This window comes from Pantherophis guttatus, chromosome 8 (assembly GCF_059756535.1).
Source record: "Pantherophis guttatus breed Tessera chromosome 8, ASM5975653v1, whole genome shotgun sequence".
In the NCBI taxonomy this organism is placed as follows: Eukaryota; Metazoa; Chordata; class Lepidosauria; order Squamata; family Colubridae; genus Pantherophis; species Pantherophis guttatus.
In genome coordinates this window covers 3,289,054-3,307,233 of record NC_142070.1, presented here as the reverse complement: position 1 = coordinate 3,307,233, position 18,180 = coordinate 3,289,054, and the positions used below count along the sequence as shown (strand labels likewise).

The following is an 18,180-nucleotide window of genomic DNA, read 5'->3' as shown; positions in this document are numbered from 1 at the left end:
CGGGGCTCCTTTGGCTACCTAAGTCAGGGGTCTCCAACCTTGGCGACTTGAAGACTTGTGGACTTCAACTCCCAGAATTCCTCGGCCAGCAACCTTGGCGACTTGAAGACTTGTGGACTTCAACTCCCAGAATTCCTCAGCCAGCAACCTTGGCGACTTGAAGACTTGTGGACTTCAACTCCCAGAATTCCTCAGCCAGCAACCTTGGCGACTTGAAGACTTGTGGACTTCAACTCCCAGAATTCCTCAGCCAGCAACCTTGGCGACTTGAAGACTTGTGGACTTCAACTCCCAGAATTCCTCGGCCAGCAACCTTGGCGACTTGAAGACTTGTGGACTTCAACTCCCAGAATTCCTCAGCCAGCAACCTTGGCGACTTGAAGACTTGTGGACTTCAACTCCCAGAATTCCTCAGCCAGCAACCTTGGCGACTTGAAGACTTGTGGACTTCAACTCCCAGAATTCCTCAGCCAGCAACCTTGGCGACTTGAAGACTTGTGGACTTCAACTCCCAGAATTCCTCAGCCAGCTTTGCTGGCTGAGGAACTCTGGGAGTTGAAGTCCACAAGTCTTCAAGTCGCCAAGGTTGGAGACCCCTGACCTAGAGATTCTTCAGCATCCGGGCCGAATGAATCACGCCTGGTTGCAGAACAGTTGACTAAAAGAAAACTTTTTTTTTTCCGTTTTCTTTCTTTTTTGCTTCCAGACCCCCATTACCACCTTCGAAAGCTGCCCCAAGGACAACCCTGCCTTTTACTGCAACAAAAAAACCAGTTGCAAGAGCTGCAGCCTGGACCAGAACTGCCAGTGGGAAGCCCGGAATCAGGAATGCATCGCTTTGCCTGGTAGGTTTGCGTTTAACATCTGTCCATCCGTCTGTCCCCCCCCCCCTGGGGTAGGTTTTTTTCCCTTCCGGTACATTGCAGATTAACAGAGTTGGAAGGGACCTTATAGGTCATCTAGTCCAACCCTCCAGGGTCCAAGCAGACCCTACTGCATCATTTCTGACACAGGGTCTCTTCTTGAATGCATCCAGTGGATGCTTTCTAGAATCTTCCCCCAGGAGAAAAAACCACGTCTCCTCTGAGAAGATTTGGACGGTCTGTATTTTTTTTTTTTTTAATTTGATTTATATGCCGCCCTTCTCCGGAGACTCAGGGCGGCTTACAATGCGTTAAGCAATAGCCTTCATCCTTTTGTATATTTATACAAAGTCCGCTTATTGCCCCCACAAACTGGGTCCTCATTTCACCTACCTTAGAAAGGATGGAAGGCTGAGTCGACCTTGAGCCTGGCGAGATTCGATCTTACTTTAATTGCAGACAGCTGGTGTTAATCACAATGCTATCAGTCTACTGAGCCACCAGGCCCTACCTGTTTACAGGTAGGTCCTCAACTTATGACCAACATTTCCGGCGCTAAGCAAGACAGTGGGTAAGCGCATTCGGCTCCCTTGTACGACCTTTCTCGGCATAGTTGCTAAGCGAATCACCGCGGGCTGGTCAGTTAGGAACACGCTTGTGAAGTGAATCTGGCTTCCCCATGGACTTGGCTTGTTAGACCGTCGCAAAAAGGGGATCACGTGACCTCCGGAATACTGTGTCCGTCGTAAATAGGAGTCAGTTGCCCAGCATCTGAATTTTCATCACGTGACCACAGGGATGCCGCAAGTGTGGAAAAACAAGTCATCGGTCACTACTTCGGTGCTGTTGTAACTTCGAACGGTCACTAAAAGAAGGGTTGGTCGTAAGTCGAGGACCATCTTGGGTTGTGGGCAGATTTCCCTCACAGGGGCAGAGCCGTTTGAATTCTCCCCCCTCCACGCCCAATTTCACTGAGAATCTTTTCAGCCCCACATAAAAAGGCTGCGGCCTTCTTTTCGCAATCTGTCCTCTCTTTTATTTTTGCAAACTCAACAAAGCATTTTTTATTTGGCTTTCTTTTATTTATTCATGTGCCATTGGTTAAATTCATTCGCGCCCGGGAGGCTTCTCTAGGCTGCTTACAACGATAAAAAGGAAGAAACGAGAGTGTGAACCCACCAAACAAGTAACATAATGGATCAATGAAAGAAACAACGAAAAAGGGAAACAAAGATATAGGCAGTCCTCGACTTACGACCACCATTGGACCCAAAATTCTTTTGCTGCTGAGTGAAACGTTCGTTAAGTGAACTTTGCCTCATTTTACGACCTTTTTTTTTTTTTTGAAAAAGTTTTATTTTAGATTAAAAATAAAATAAAATAAAAAAAGAAAACACAACAACAATAACATAAAAATATCATCCTTACAAACGATTATAGACAGCATCTCAACCGGTTAAAATCATTTCGTGCTTACAATTCTCCAAATCTCCTCATATAACGATTATTCTTTACTTAAACTAAAAATACATATTTAAACATTTCATATATACTTTCTCATCTCCATACTTTTTTTATCAAACCAGAGACATTTAATAAAGAATTACAATACTTAATTGTGAACATTTTAACAGCGGCCAGAATTGTATTTGCCAAAAATTGGAAAGGAGAGAAGATAATTACTGATGAAGAAATTATTATGAAAATGTTGGACTGTGCTGAAATGAGTAGATTGACATTTGAAATAAGAGAGCAGGAAGATGAACAATACTATTTGATATGGGAGATATTTTACGACCTTTTCTGCCCCAGTTCTTAAGTGAATCAGTGCAGTTGTCAAGTTAGGAGCACGGTTGTTAAGTGAATCAGGCTTCCCCTTTGCCTGTCAAAAGGTCACAAAAGGGAATCACGTGAGCTTAGGGACACAGCAACGGTCGTAAATATGAGTCAGTTGCCGAGTGGCCGAATTTTGATCAGATGATGCTGCAACAGTGTGAAAAATGGACATAAGTCACTTTTTCCAGTGCCGTTGTATTTTTGAGCAGTCACTAAATGAACTGATGTAAGTTGAAGACTACCTGTAAATACATTAGTGATGATAACAAAAAGATGGACAAATTTAAGATGTGTGGACTTCAACTCCCAGAATTCCCTAGCCAGTTGAAGTCCACGCATCTCATCCTGTTCTTTTTAACGAACCCACAATCCCTTGCGGGGTGGAGTCTGGGCAACTGAATGTAGCTAGCAGATTGTTTTAATGGCCGGATGCCTTTCCTGTCGCCAATGCGGAGTTTTATTCATCAGATATATTCTCATAGTGCCCAGAGAGAGAAATATCTGCCTCTACCTAGGATTGAACTCACAGCCTCCCGATTGTGAGGCGACAGCTCCACCTCTAGGCCACCACCCCACTCTTGAAGTCCAGGCATCTGAGGTTGAGAAATGCTGGTCTAACCATCACACATTGCATTTGTGGTTTGCTAATTGTGCCTTTCCTATCCACTCATCCAGGGAAGGAAGAAAGGAATTTGTGGGTTATTATTTTATAATAATAAAAGCCTAAATCTTCTCCCCTTTTTAAATGTAAATTTTAATTTGTTTTAAATTATGGGGTATTTTAAATTCAGCCAAATTATTTGATTCGTTTTTAACTTATTTTAAATGTTTGTATTTATGTGTTTTATCTTGTGGCTGTTCACCGCCCTGAGTCCTTCGGGAGAAGGGCGGTATAGAAATTTAATAAAATAAAATAAATAAATAAATATATTTTATATATGATTATTTTGCAGAAAACATCTGTGGCGCAACGTGGCACCTGGTGGGCAATTCTTGCCTGAGAATCACCAACACTAAAGATAGCTACGACAACGCCAAGTTGGCTTGCAGGAGCCATAATGCGGCTCTGGCCTCCCTCACTACACAGAAGAAGGTGGAATTCCTTCTGAAGGAGCTGCAGAAGACCCAGTCCTCGGTGAGTGATCTGTGCCCCTTCCCACGTTTCAGCTGGGGGTCCAGGAATACCCATTGGGTGGGTGGGACCTGATGGAAATACAACATATCTCTGAATTAGAGCCCAAGTAACTTTGTGGGGTCCTTGATGCTCTCTGAGCTTGGTTGTTTTCTTGCAGATGTTTCAAGACCCAACTAGGCAACATCATCAGTGCTAGAAAGGAGGGAGATGGCACTGATGTTACCTACTTGGACCCCTCTCTCCTCCTCCACGCAAACCCCACTCCTTTTAAAAAATGTTGATGTTATCTAGTTTGGTAATGAAATGTCTGCAAGAAAACCACCAAGCTCAGAGACCACCAAGGACCCCACAGTTCAAATTTGAGCTCATCAGCTCTGACTGGATGGTGGGAAATAGAAGGTTTTATAATGCAGACAACTGGTCATTTGCATTCTTTTAGAGAGTCATTGAGGCCACTTGGCGGTTTATCTGTGTCCTTGGAACTGCTGAAAAGACTGTGCTTTAGACAGGAGAAATTGATGGAGAAACAAAACAACCACTTCACATGCGCATGGCACAACATAGGAAAACAAACCCATGAGGACGAGAGTCAGCAGTCCATCTGCTTTGGACAGAGAGGACCTCTGGTTTGAAAGAGGGGGTCCAAGAGGCCATCTACGTCAAAATAGAACAACCCTCTCTCAATAGAGGAAGAAGGGTACAACATCATCTGTCTCCGGTCTGCAACACAGTCCTTTCAGCAGGTCCAAGAAGGCTCCAGACCCATTTGCACCACTCCGGTGACCCTGACGATGCAGAAAAACTCACAAGTGGCCTCAAGGACTCTCTTCAAAAGGATGCAAATGACCAGCTGTCTGCAAGGAATATTAATCCTCCCTTCCCCCACCATCCTGTCAGAGCTGAAGAAGCTTCTTGGATGAGAAGTGAAACGTCTTCAAAGAAAAGCAAGGAAGTCCAGTTGCCTCTTGGAAAAGCACCTTTGAGACAACCGTGTCCTGGATGGCTGAGAATCTCCATAGATAACCTGCAGTGACGGTTCAGCTAGTTGATCTCTCTTTGTCTCTCCCTCTCTTTTTCTCCCTCCCTCCCTCCCTCTCCTCACCCCCAGCCCAAAGCTTTGACACCCTGGGTGGGACTGAGGAAGATCAACATCTCGTACTGGTGCTGGGAGGACATGTCTCCCTTTACCAACACCATGCTCCGGTGGCTTCCGGGGGAACCCAGTGACATCGGCTTCTGCAGCTATTTAGCGGAGCCCAGCAACCAAGGCTTGAAGGCCGCCACCTGCATCAACCTGGTCAACGGCAGCGTCTGCGAAAGGCCAGGTAAAGCATTGTTCAATTTCATTCATGTTGCCAACGGCCCACCTGGACCAAGCTTTTTGTGCAGGGTGTAGAACAGAGGCGGATGTCAGCGCCTCAGTGCTGGCATAGAGAGGAGAGAGATAAGCTCTGAACTTTTGCCTGCTAAATCCCTTTGAAGCCGGGTTGTCGTGGAAATGAGGAGGGGAGAGACATTCCTGGGAAATGATGAGACAAGAAGTCTGGGGAATGACTTGGAAGATAGCCAATGAGAAGCAGAGATTTGGGGATCGGAAAGGGAGGGATTGGGGGGCAAAAGGTCAGTCTTGTCCGCATCGAGTCATGATCCGGTTGCTGTGCTCAATTAAAGAAAAGATTTCCTTAAAGATTGGCAGTTTGGAAATTCATTTATTTTGAGATAGCATCGAAGTCTGACAGACGGGTTTCAGCAGGTTCTGACCAGTTCTGGCGAACCGGTAGCGGAAATTTTGAGTAGTTCGGAGAACCGGTAGTAAAAATTCAGACTGGCCCCGCCCCCATCTGTTCTCTGCCTCCCGAGTCCCAGCTGAACGGGAGGAAATGGGGATTTTGCAGTATCCTTCCCCTGGAGTGGGGTGGGGGGGAATGGAGATTTTACAGTATCCTTCCCCTGCCACGCCCACCAAGCCACGCCCACAGAACCGGTAGTAAAAAAATTTGAAACCCACCACTGGTGTAGAACTTCATACCCAGGATCAAGGAGAAAAAAACATACGTAGGGAATTGGATATGGCTGGTCTAGAGAAAAGAAGGAGGAGGGGAGACATGATAGCAGTCTTCCAGTATTTGAGGGGCTGCCCCAGAGAGGAGTTTGTGGGGGGGGGGTGTCAACCTATTCTCCAAAGCACCTGAGGGCGGGACAAGAAGCAACGGGTGGAAACTAACCAAGGAGAGAAGCAATCTGGAATTACAGGAGAAACTTCCTAACGGTGAGGACAATTAATCAGTGGAACAGCTTGCCACCAGAAATTCTGGGTGCTTCATCACTGGAGGCTTTTAAGAAGAGGCTGGACAGCCATTTGTCTGAAATGGTAGAGGGCATTGATGGCGAACTTTTTCGGCACCGAGTGCCCAAACCAGAATACACATGCATGTGCGCACACCGGAGTGCAGAAAACCCAAACACCAGCTGGCTGGCTTGCTCATGGCTGTTTTCAGCCCATTTTCAGGCTGTTTTTCGGCCTGCAAAATGGTTGAAAACTGGCCCAAAAAAAGGCCTGAAAAGGGCCTGAAAAATGGCCTGGTTTGGGGGCATATTTTGGGTCGTTTTCCAGCACTCCGGTACTCGTGAAGACCAGCTGGCCAGCGCGCATGTGTGCGCCGGAAACCAGAAGAGCAGCTGGCAAAGGCGTGTGTGCCCACAGAGAGGGCTCACCGTGCCACCTCTGGCACACGTGCCAGAGGTTTGCCATCACGGGTATAGGGTTTCCTTCCTGAGCAGGGGGTTGGACTAGAAGACCTCCAAAGCTCCCTTCCAACCCTATTATTCTAATTTCTATGTTCTGTGTCCTTGGTCTTCATTACAGCTGCATTACTTGTCTAATACTAGATTGAGAACTACCTTGATCTCCCTGAAATAAACATTTCGAGTATCTCAAAAGGGAGACTCAATGGACCTCCAGGTCTATCTCTGCCATCAGACAACGGTGTCTAGGTTTCCATCTGATTTGCGCCGGACCTCTGCAGGTGTTTGGGAGAAGGCGCTTGCACTCACCCCGTGCCGCATCTGGTGACTTTCTCCTCCCCTCCCCCCCCCGCAGCCAATCACAGCGCCAAGCAGTGCCGCACCCCCTGCGGCCTGAGGACGGCGTGCAGCGAATGCACCAGCAGCAACTCCGAGTGCATGTGGTGCAGCAACAAGAAGCAGTGCGTGGACTCCAACGCGTACGTGGCCTCCTTCCCTTATGGCCAGTGCATGGAATGGCACACCGTCAGCAGCTGTCCACGTGAGCCGTCTCTCTTCCTTGCTGGGGTCAGAAGGGCGGGTGGGGGGGATCCAGGGAAGGGCAAAGGGCATCTCGGTGCCCTCTGAGCTGGGTGGTTTTCTTGCAGATGTTTCATGACCCAACTAGGTAATATCATCCGTGCTAGAAGAATGTGGGGTTTGCAGAGAAGAAGTAGAAGAGGAGGAGGGGGAGGAGGACTGTGGGGTCCTTGGTGTTCTCTGAGGTTGGGGGTTTCCTTTCAAACGTTTCATTATCCAACTAGGTAACATCATCAATGCTACAAGGGTATGGGGTTTGCAGGGAGGAGGAGTAGGAGAAGGACAAGGATTATGGGTTCTTGGTGCTCTCTGAGCTTGGGGGTTTTCTCGCAGATGTTTTGACAAGCAAAGTCAACAGGGGAGTCAGATTCACTTAACAACCAGGTTACTAATTTGTCAATTGCAGTAATTCACTTAACAACTGTGGCAAGAAAGGTTGTACAATGGGGCAAAACTCACTTGACAAATATCTCGTGTAACAACAGAAATTTGGGGCTCCAATTGCTGTCGTAAGTCGAGGACCTACCTGTATGTCTGACGCTTTCCCGTCGCTGAGCGTTCCTTTTGCTTTCTCCCCGTAGCTGAAAACTGTTCGGGCTACTTCACCTGCAGCCACTGCCTGGAGCAACCGGGGTGCGGCTGGTGCACAGATCCCAGTAACACCGGGAAGGGCCGATGCATGGAAGGCTCTTCGAGGGCTCCGATGAAGATGCCAACGGTCTCCCTGCCCTCAACGGGAAAACCCTACCCAGACCCCGTCCTGGATGCCAGCCTGTGCCTGACGGAGAACAAATACAACTGGTCCTTTATCCAGTGCCCAGGTATTGAAGAGGGCTCTTTCGAGGTGGCCAAGCAGGGATCCAGGCCCAATTCGGAGCATCTAGAGAAAGAGAATCTCTGGAGCTCAAGGTTGAACTGTGGAGTCCTCGGTGATAGCTGAGCTTACTTGTTTGCTTGCCGATGTTTTGTTACCCAGCTAGGTAACATCATCAGTGCTAGGGTTTGTGGATAAGAGCCAGTGGAGGAGAGGAGGAGGAGGAGGAGAAGGAGGAGGAGGAGGAGGAGGAAGAGGAGGAGGAGGGGGAGGGGGAGGAGGAAAAAGACTGTGGGGTCCTTGGTGCTCTCTGAGCTTGGTTGTTTTATTGCAGACATTTCATGACCCAACTAGGTAACATCATCAATGGTAGTAGGGAATGGGGAGAGGGAGAGGGAGAGAGGGAGGAGGAGGACAAGGAAAAAGACTGCAGGGCCAGGGGTGAAATTCACTTACCTTCTCTACCGGTTTGCAAATGTTGAGGTTGAAAATCATCGGGGAAAAAGGGACATCAGGACGTCCACGTGGGTGGGCAGGGCTTCACATATTCGGCCCTACCTGTTGTGACCAAGGCCCACGTAGTGATTACCAAACACAATTCAATCCTCAACAAACTTATTTTATTAAAACAGCTGAGAATTCATTCATTCTCAGCTTAGTCCAAAATAAAATTCTTCATAACCGGTCCGTCGGCCTTATCACCAACCTTTGATGTCTTTGACAACCTGCCAAAGGCTTTTCTTGGCAAAAACCCCACAAAGTTCAAGAGACGCTGACAAGAAGCACTGGAATTAATATGTTGCTTTTCTACAAAGAACCCAACGGGCTCGTTGCTGCTCTTTTAAGCCTTCCGGGAGGGGCCAATCATCTCCTGGCGTTACTCACGAGTCGTCCCTTTTGCTTTAGCTGCTCTTGCCTTCTGGCAGCTCTGTGCATGCGTCCACTAGGAACAAGATCTTCCTGTTCCTCTGCCTCTCTGCTGTCCGACTCTGGAGGCTCCGGAGTCCACACCTCACTCCCCAATGGCCCTGGCCCCATCTCTGCCTCCGACGCAGAGCCCTCGTCTGAGCCTTCCCCAGACTCCAGGACTGGCCCATGTTCCTCCCCAGCCTCCTCACTGTCCGACTCCGCTACCAGTTCCGCAGGCTGCTGGCGGACCACAACACTACCGTGTCGTGCGATCCGGTAGGAACCGTCTGAATTTCACCTCTGTGTCGGGGCCCTTGGTGCTCTCTGATCTTAGTTATTTGCGTGCAGACATTTAGCTACCCAACTACGTAACATCCTCCACGCTAGTGATCTTACTGATTAATGTATCGTTATCACAGCAAGGATGATCTCACGCAGTTGGGTAATGAAAACATCCAAACTCAAGACAGCAGGCCAAGCACTCCACAGCTAAAGTTCCCTAAATAGGTAGTTCCCCAATGAAGGAGTCTAATCAAGGAACCACCGAAGAGAAAACCCATTCCCTCTCCAACATTGGCAAGAGAAGCCACTTGTATATTAACAGAGACAAACCCCACTCCCTTTCTAGCCCTGATGATGTTACCTAGTTGGGTCATGAAATGTCTGCAAGCTCAGAGAGCGCTACGTACTCCCCCCATTCAGAGTCCCACACTCGGAAAGCCATATGCGGCCATAGCGCCAAGCTACTTCAGCCAAGGCCTGATTGGAATAGAATCGACCCACGAGTTCAGTCATCGCATAAATCTTCACATCCCTTTCCCCAATTTTCGGACGTTGGCTGGCCGTGGAACTCTTGAGAGATGGAGTCCACCGATCTTTAACGTTGCCAAGGTTGGACATCACCGCTGTAGGACATTCCTTTCATCCTAGCTAGAGTCTAGAAAGCAGAGCCCGCCTCATCAGAACCGGGGGCCAGCTCTCCTTTTCGGGGGGCCCTGTTCTTGCTTGTCAAGAAAGCCGAGCACTGGGGCAGCCTCCAGAAGTCGACACTTGGGTGGCCGTGAGAGATACCGACACAAACCATCTTCTTTTTTTTTTTTTGTCCCCAGCCTGCCAGTGTAACGGGCACAGCAAATGTATCAACGAGAGCGTCTGCGAGCGATGTGAGAACCTGACCACGGGCAAACACTGCGAGACGTGCATCTCCGGTTACTATGGAGACCCCACGAACGGAGGGACCTGCCAGCGTAAGTCCCGTCCTTCCTCTCCTCTTGATTGCAGACCAGCACCAAACAATTGTACCTTTCCCACCTGGCCGTCGTGATGCTCTTTGCAGGCAGCGGTAATCAAGGGGCGCCTGTGTTCCCTACTCAATAATTTAAGATGCCGGGCCAAGAAATTCTCGATGAAATTAGGTGGGATTGAGGAAATGTGTCTAATGTTACGCCCACGGCATTGCTTATTTATGTGCCCTTGATTTTCGCTCCGCCGGTGAAGGCTCGGAGGGAGGGCACGGTTCCACCAGGGACCAAAAGCTGGCTGCTTGTCAACCCATTATTTTTGGTGCCTAACCATTGTTTGCCTGTCTCCGAGAGTCCTTTGCTCGCTTTGAAAAAGATGGGCCAGCTATTGTCTGCCTGTGCGTAATTTAATTAAGGAGGAATGCATGCTTTCCTTCCCTGATCAAATTGATAGCGACGTCTCGGGGAGAGGAGAGGTTCGCACAGCATACCTTGTTAAGAATCCCAGTCCTGCAGGCCCACCGGAACGCCGTTTTGCTTCTCAGGCAGAAAAGCCTCTTAAAATAGCTTACTCACAGTCATTAACTGGAGAGGGGAGGGAAAAAAAAAAAAAAGAAACAAGCAAAATTGTTGCTGTGGTGGTTTATAACCTCAAAAGACAAGCTGCAGTGACCCCGTTTTGAAAAAAAAAACCACAACAACTCTGTCGTGCCAGTCCCTAAAAAAAACAGCAAATTCCCAGTTCCTAAAACCAGCAAACTGACTCAGTCCTTTTACTCTTGAGAAGGACTAGTTTTACTCCAGATGGCTCAGTTGGTTAAAGACGCTGAGCTTGTCAGCTGGAGAGCCGACAGCCTGGGTTCAAGACCCAAGCACCACAAGACGGGGTGAGCTCCCGTCCTGGCCTCCTCCGCTCCTGCCCACCTAGCAGTTCGAAAGCAGGCAAATGCGAGTAGATAAATAGGTACCACTTCGGTGGGAAGGTCACAGCGGTTCTGTGTGCCTCGGCGTAGAGTCCTGCTGGCCACGTGACCACGGGAATTGTCTTTGGACAACGTTGGCTCCCTCGGGAGAGAAACGAGATGAGCACGATGCCTTAAAGTCGGACATGACTAACACGAAAACCTTACCCGCTATCCTGTCTGAGCTGAAGAAGCTTCTTGGATGAGAAGCGAAACCTCTTCAAAAGAAAAAAAATCAGAAAATCCAGTTGCCTCCTGAAAAGTTGCTGAAAAATTGCTGAGCACATTGTAAGCCACCCTGAGTCTCCGGAGAAGGGCGGCATATAAATCAAATAAAAAAAAAAAAAAAAGCACCTTGGGACAACCATGATCTGGATGACGGAAAATCTCTACAGATTCTTACCTTTAGAGCAGGGGTGGTATTCATTTACCTTCGCTACCGGTTCGCAAATGTGAGCGCGTGAGAGCCTTTTGCGCATGCGGAGAGCGTCAAAAACAGGACGTGATGACGTCCGGGTGGGTGGGCGGAGCCTCCTGCAGCGGCCGCTACCGGTTCACCCGAACCGGATAGAACCGGCTGAATACCAACACTGCTTTAGAGATGAATTAGTTCGGAGCTAACTAAATAGAATAACATGAGACCATCTGTCAGAAGATGGAAGCTCAACACAAAGTGGACTTCGCAACATCGTCCTGACCTCTCAACTTTCCAGCAAATCCACCAAGTAATAGCTAGGAAAATTAGAATGGCGGGTTCTGAAATAGCTGCGTCAAAGCCCAGATCTAAACCTAAATCTAATCCTATTTGAGATGCTCTGAGGTCCTTACCTTTTGAAGAGATTATTTTTATAGCTCAGGGTTAAATTGTGGGGTCTGTTAAGGAATTCGCAGAGTAACCCTTGAGTAGCAAGGGTGTGTACATGAAAGCAATTGAGAGTAGGTACGAATAAACACAGTCAACACACACATACACTGAGTTGTGTTTACTTTCAGGAAATAGTAAGGCACAGTCCAATAAACAGTCCAGGTCATACACATATAAAGCAGGAGATAGCAAAACGACAGTCCAGGGATAATCCAATAACAAAGTCTTCTTACCAGTTGTCGTAGTCATTCACAATAAACAGTTCTTCTGGATTTGCAAACAGTAGCATACAGAGATACAGAATAGCAAAGAGAAACAAACCATGTTTCAAGCTCCCTCTTAAGGAGATTGGCCACAGAGCTAACCAATCAGGAGACAGTATGATGCAATACAGCAGTCTTAAAGCTGTATTGAGGGTTTATATATTGCCAACCCAACAATGTAGGTAATACTCATTTTCTAACAGGGTCCTTGGTGGTCTCTGAGCTTGGTGGTTTTCTTGCAGACATTTCATGACCCAAGTAGGTAACGCATGGATGACGTTACCTAATTCGGTAATAAAACGTCTGCAAGAAAACCACCAAGCGCAGACGACACTAAGGTAGTCCCCGGATACAGGTAGTCCTCGACTTACGGCAGTTCATTTTGTGACCATTCAAAGTTACAATGGCACTGAACAAAACTTCGTGACTTCGGATTGTTTTTCACACTTAAAACCATTCTGCGTCCCCGTGCCCGTGCAATCAAAATTCAGACACCTGGCAACTGGTTCCTATTTATGACAATCGCAGTGTCTCCGGGGTCACGCGATCCCCTTTTTGGGACCTTCCGACGAGTAAAGTCCATGGGAAAAGCCAGACTCACTTAACAACCGTGTTCCTAATTTAACAACTGCAGTGATTCACTTAACAACTGCGACAAAGAAAGTCGCAAGGTGGAGCCAAACTCACGATAACAGACATTTGCTCGGATTAGCCTCGGGGCTGCGACGGTGGTGCCCGTGTTGATATAATGCGCCCGTGGGCTGTTTCGCAATTTAGCCTCCCCTGTTTTCTGAGATTTTTGTTCTGGCAGGTGTTGGTGACGCACTTAAAAGCTTATCTCTGCAGCCTTGAGGGCTGACAACTTTTGCAAATCAAAGTCATGACTTCTGAGAAGAAAGGAACGTTTCTCTCTCTCTCTCTCTCTCTCTCCCTCTCTGTCTCTGTCTCTCTGTCTCTGCCCCTCTCTCCTTCTGTCTCTCTCTGCCTCTCTCCCTCTCTCTCTTTTGTCTCTGTGTCTCTGTCTGCCCCTCTTTCCTGTCTCTCTCTCTCCCTCCCTCTCTCTCTCTGTCTCTCTGTCTCTCTCTGTCTCTATCTCTGTTTCTCTCTGCCCCTCCCTCCTCCTGTCTCTCTCTCTGTCTCTCTTTCTCTCTCCCCTTTCTCTCTGTCTCTGTCTCTCTTTCTGTCTGTCTCTGTCTCTCTCTCCCCCTCTCTGTCTCTCTCTGTCTCTGTGTGTTTGTCTCCCTCTCTCCCTCCCTCTCTGTCTCTCTGTCTGTCTCTCTCTGTTTCTGTCTCTCTCTCTTTCTCTCTCTCCCCCTCTCTCTGTCTTCCCCTCTCTCTGTCTCACTGTCTCGGTCTCTCTGCCCCTCTCTCTCCTTCTCTCTCCCTCAGTAAGTCAAAACCCCCCAAATCATCCCCTCACTCCTCAGTCGATCACCTGCTCCAATCAACCGCCATCCGATCTCGAGACCTTACTCCGACCACTCCTTCTCCAGATGCAGGATCGCCCTGACTTTGACCGACAGGAAGAATGCTATTACGTCTACAGACAACCCCTCTACTAAATCCCCCCTCCTACCTCTCTCTCTCTCTCTCTGTGTGTGTGTGTGTGTGTGTGTGTCTCTCTCTTTCTCTCTCCCCTTTCTCTCTGTCTCTCTCTTTCTGTCTGTCTCTGTCTCTCTCTCTCCCCCTCTCTCTGTCTCTCTGTCTCTCTGTGTCTCTGTCTCTCTCTCTCCCTCCCTCTCTCTCTCTGTGTCTCTGTCTCTCTCTGTCTCTGTCTCTCTCTGCCCCTCCCTCCTCCTGTCTCTCTCTCTCTCTCTCTCTCTCTTTCTCCCCTTTCTCTCTCCCCTTTCTCTCTGTCTCTCTCTGTCTCTCTGTCTCTCTCCCCCTCTCTGTCTGTGTGTTTGTCTCCCTCTCTCCGTCCCTCTCTGTCTCTCTCTGTTTCTGTGTCTCTCTCTTTCTCTCTCCCCCCCTCCTGTCTGTCTGTCTGTGGTGAGAAGAAGGCAAAGTGCCTTCTTCCCACCACATGCTCTGAACCCGCTCAAGCTAGTCAAGCTATTCTCCAAAGCCCCTGAAGGCAGGAGAAGAAGCAATGGATGGAAATTAATCAAGGAGAGAAGCAACTTAGAACTAAGGAGAAATTTCCTGGCAGTGAGAACAATTAATCAGTGGAACAGCTTGCCACCAGAAGTTGCGAATGCTCCAACACTGGAAGTTTTGAAGAAGAGATTGGACAACCATTTGTCTGAAGTGGCGTAGGGTTTCCTGCCTGGGCAAGGGGTTGGACTAGAAGACCTCCAAGGTCCCTTCCAACTCTGTTTATTCTAATATTCTAATATCTCGGTTGCCTTTTCCCGTTCAGATCTGGATTGCTAAACGTGTCTAGCGTGCGTGGATGCAACACCCCGTGTTTTCCTGCGTTTCTGCTTAAGAGGAGGAACACCCTGTCTTTTCTACAGGTAGTCCTCGACTTGCAACGGTTCCTGTAGTGACCGTTCAAAGTTACAACAGCACTGAAAAAAGGGACTTACAACTTTTTCATCTTTACGACCGTTGCGTTGTCCCTGTGGTCACGTGATCAAAATTCAAACGCTTGGCACGTCTGAACGCTGACCCACGTTTATGACTGTCACAGCGTCCCAGGGAATCACGCGATCCCCTTTTGGGACCTCCTGACAAGCAAAGTCAACGGGGGAACCAGATCCCCCTTAACAACCGTGGTGCTCCGCTTAACAACTGCGGCAGGAAAAGGTCGCAAAATGGGGCGGAACTCACTTAGCTACCGTCTGGCTTAGCGACAAAAATGTCGGGGCTCAATTGTGGTCGTAAGTCGAGGACTCTCCTCCGCATTGCCGGAGGAAAATCCGGAAAAGCTCTCCGCCTGCCTGATTTTGCGTGAAACTTAACTGACTCCTCCTTTACGAAAAAAAATTTGCATTGATTTTTGTCGGAAATGCCTTTTTCTCTTCCAGCCTGCAAGTGCAACGGCCACGCTTCCATCTGCAACACCAACACCGGGAAATGTTTCTGCACAACCAAAGGGATCAAAGGAGAAGAATGCCAACTGTGAGTGCCATCCTTGGAAAACACTTGGGTAGCCCCTAACTCTTCTGCCCTTCTGCCCTTGGTGATCTAAAGGCCAATAAAGGGGAATATTTGTAGCTGTGGGTTGAAATCAGGGTCTCCTTGGTGCTCTCCGAGCTTGGTTGGCTTTTTTTTTTTTTTGCAAGACGTTTCATGACCCAGCTAGGTTACATCATCAGTTCTAGAAGGGAGTAGGGCAGTGATGGCTAACCTTTTTCCCGTCGTGTGCCAAAAGTGAGGGTAGCACGGGAGGGTTGCGCGCGAGCGTGCCCACATCCATAATTCAGTGGCCCCGCGCATGTGCGCACGACCCCTCCACACTCCCAGTTTTGTCACGCGACAACGAAAAGGTTACCGGTGGGCCCGGTAGGCCTGTTTTTCGCCCTCCCCAGGCTCCAGAGGCTTTCTTGGAGCCTGGGCAGGGCAAAAATGGCCTTCCCCACCTCCCCAGAGGCCCTCCGGAGGCCGGAAACAGCTCGTTTCCCAGCTTCCAGTGGGCCTGAAAGGCCCGAAAATCAGCTGGCTGGCGCACATGTGCACGCTGGAGCTCAGTTAGGGCAACGCTTACGGGCCCACAGATATGGCTCCGTGTGCCACCTGTGGCATGTGTGCCACCTGTGGCATGTGTGCCATAGGTTCGCCATCATGGGAGTAGGGTGTGGGAGGAGGAGGAGGACTGTAGGGTCCTTGGTGCTCTCTGAGCTTGGTTGTTTTTTTTTAGCAGACGTTTCATGACCCAACTAGGTTATATCATCAGTGCTACAGTAACAGTACAGTAATCAATAACACCGATAGCACTGATGGCGATACCTAGGTGCGTCATGAAATGCCTGCAAGAAAACAGCCAAGCTCAGATAGCATCACAGTCCTCCTCCTCCTCCTTTAACCTCCCCATTTCTCCTTTTTTTTTCCACTCTGCAAACCCCACTCCCTTCTAGCACTGATGTTGTTACCTACTTTGGCTAACGAAACGTCTGCGAGAAAATAAGCAAGCTGAGAGATCTCAAGATTCCAAAACGCCACCTGGATAAATGTATGGCCAACTATCACCCCCAACTTTTCAAACAAGAAAGCAGACCAGGCATTGGGTATGCCTACTAAAGTTTAATAATAATAATAATAATAATAAAAAAGGACCAGCAGTGATATGATAGCAGCCTTCCAATATTTGAAGGGCTGTCACAGAGGGTTATTTAATCCACTTTATAGCTTCCTCTACACTTAGAAGAAATTGTGTATTTTTTCATGTCCACAGGACACCTCCTGAAATGCAAGGGAACAGGGGGGATGTGCTGTGACTGTCAAGATAGGGCAGTCGTTGTGTGCACCATAAGCTGCTACTAAGGGAACTAGCCACGTTTAGCCTAATGAAGAGAAGGACATGGTAGCAGTCTTCCAATATTTGAGGGGCTATAGCAGAGAGGAAGGGGGTCAACTTATTCTCCAAAGCACCAGAAGGCAGGAGGAGAAGCAACAGATGGACACTAATCAAGCAGAGAAGCAACCTAGAACTAAGGAGAAATTTCCTGACAGTTAGAACAATTAACCAGTGGAACAGCTTGCCACCAGAAGTTGTGGGTGCTCCAACACTGGAAGTTTTTAAGAAGAGACTGGACAACCATTTGTCTAATATAGTTATAGCCACTTGTCTAACATTCTACAGGGTCTCCTGCTTGAGCAGAGGGTTGGACTAGAAGACCTCCAAGGTCCCTTCCAACTTCGTTGTTCTGCACCAGGACAGACCCCAGTGGTTACAGAGGCCTTGTTTTTTTTAAAAAGTTGATTGCGCAATCTCCGTATCGCCTGCCAAAGTTAACACAGGTAGCCTCCGAAGTTATTTGCGCATTGAACGACTTTCATGGCGAAATTCTGCATCTTCCTTCACCCTAAAGTAAATTGACGGGAAATCCCAGAAGGATCGGATCGGCCTAGCTGTGCCGTGTGAGTGATTTTGCTTCAGCCGAAAGATCAGTCCCTTCCCTGTTCATACAACACAGAATCGTTAGGACTGGAAGGCACCTCAGAGGTCATCTAGTCCAACCCCTCTTGCTCAAGGCAGGAGACCTTATACCGTCCTGGTTAAATGGTTGTTCAGGCTATTTTTTGAAAACCTCCTAAGCACCCATCGCTGTTCCCTTTCCTAAGTTCCGTTTTGTCGTGGCCTGTCGGCCGCCAACACCTCCAGCAGCCGAATCGGAGGAGGAGGCAGGGTGGGAGTTAGGGTTAGCATCAGGATCACCGAGGGGGAAGAGGGAATGGAGCTGGCAGAGAGAGAGAGAGGGAGGAGGAGCCTGGACCATCCGTCAGCCGTCAGATGGAGAGTCAACAGCCCCCAGGTCTGGAGGTGGCTGATGAGGAAGAGGAGGAACAGCTGGGTCCAGTGCCTGATGCATGGATGCACAGAAGGCAGAGGAGAGGAGAACAGTGGAAATCTATGGGCCAGTCCTTGGGACGGAAGAGCCACTGCTGCTAGCAAAGCCCCACCCTAGCTCTGGGGATAAAAGGCAGGGGGCAGAGATGAATAGATGTGGCAGACAATTATTCATCTTCCGGATGGGCGGACTTGTTAGCCTGCGGTGAGAAGGAGACTTTTTGCCGGGGCTGCCGGCATTCCTAATAAAGGAATAATTGAGTTAGCTTCAGAGAGTTGGTCGTGTTTGGGGAGCTGGGTGAGAAGGCCTTTCGTAATTCAAGAGTTTTTTGGGACAGGCGTGGAAAGCGTTCTTCCTTTTCGCCCAACCTCGCTTCCTACCCGGCCTTCGTCGTTCTCCCGTTTGGTGAGGGATCGAAATATAGCCAGCGCAGGATTCATTGCACTTCTGCAGCTAAATTTCATGAGATAATATTGTATCATGTCAGCTTCCCTAACGGTAACCAAGAAAACGGG

The 18,180-nt window shown here is 48.6% G+C and overlaps 1 protein-coding gene across 2 annotated transcripts in view; it reads left to right on the top strand.

Annotated features, from left to right (window-relative positions):
• The window catches only part of ATRN (attractin), a 211,724-nt gene that overhangs the window by 88,860 nt on the left and 104,684 nt on the right, over positions 1 to 18,180 (top strand). For both annotated transcript variants that reach the window (XM_087874805.1, XM_060687203.2), the window contains exons 14-20: positions 707 to 845; positions 3,653 to 3,834; positions 4,943 to 5,159; positions 6,935 to 7,120; positions 7,740 to 7,979; positions 9,991 to 10,128; positions 15,182 to 15,275. In XM_087874805.1, coding sequence (XP_087730931.1) covers positions 707 to 845; positions 3,653 to 3,834; positions 4,943 to 5,159; positions 6,935 to 7,120; positions 7,740 to 7,979; positions 9,991 to 10,128; positions 15,182 to 15,275 — 1,196 coding nt within the window. The remainder of the gene's footprint in view (positions 1 to 706; positions 846 to 3,652; positions 3,835 to 4,942; positions 5,160 to 6,934; positions 7,121 to 7,739; positions 7,980 to 9,990; positions 10,129 to 15,181; positions 15,276 to 18,180) is intronic.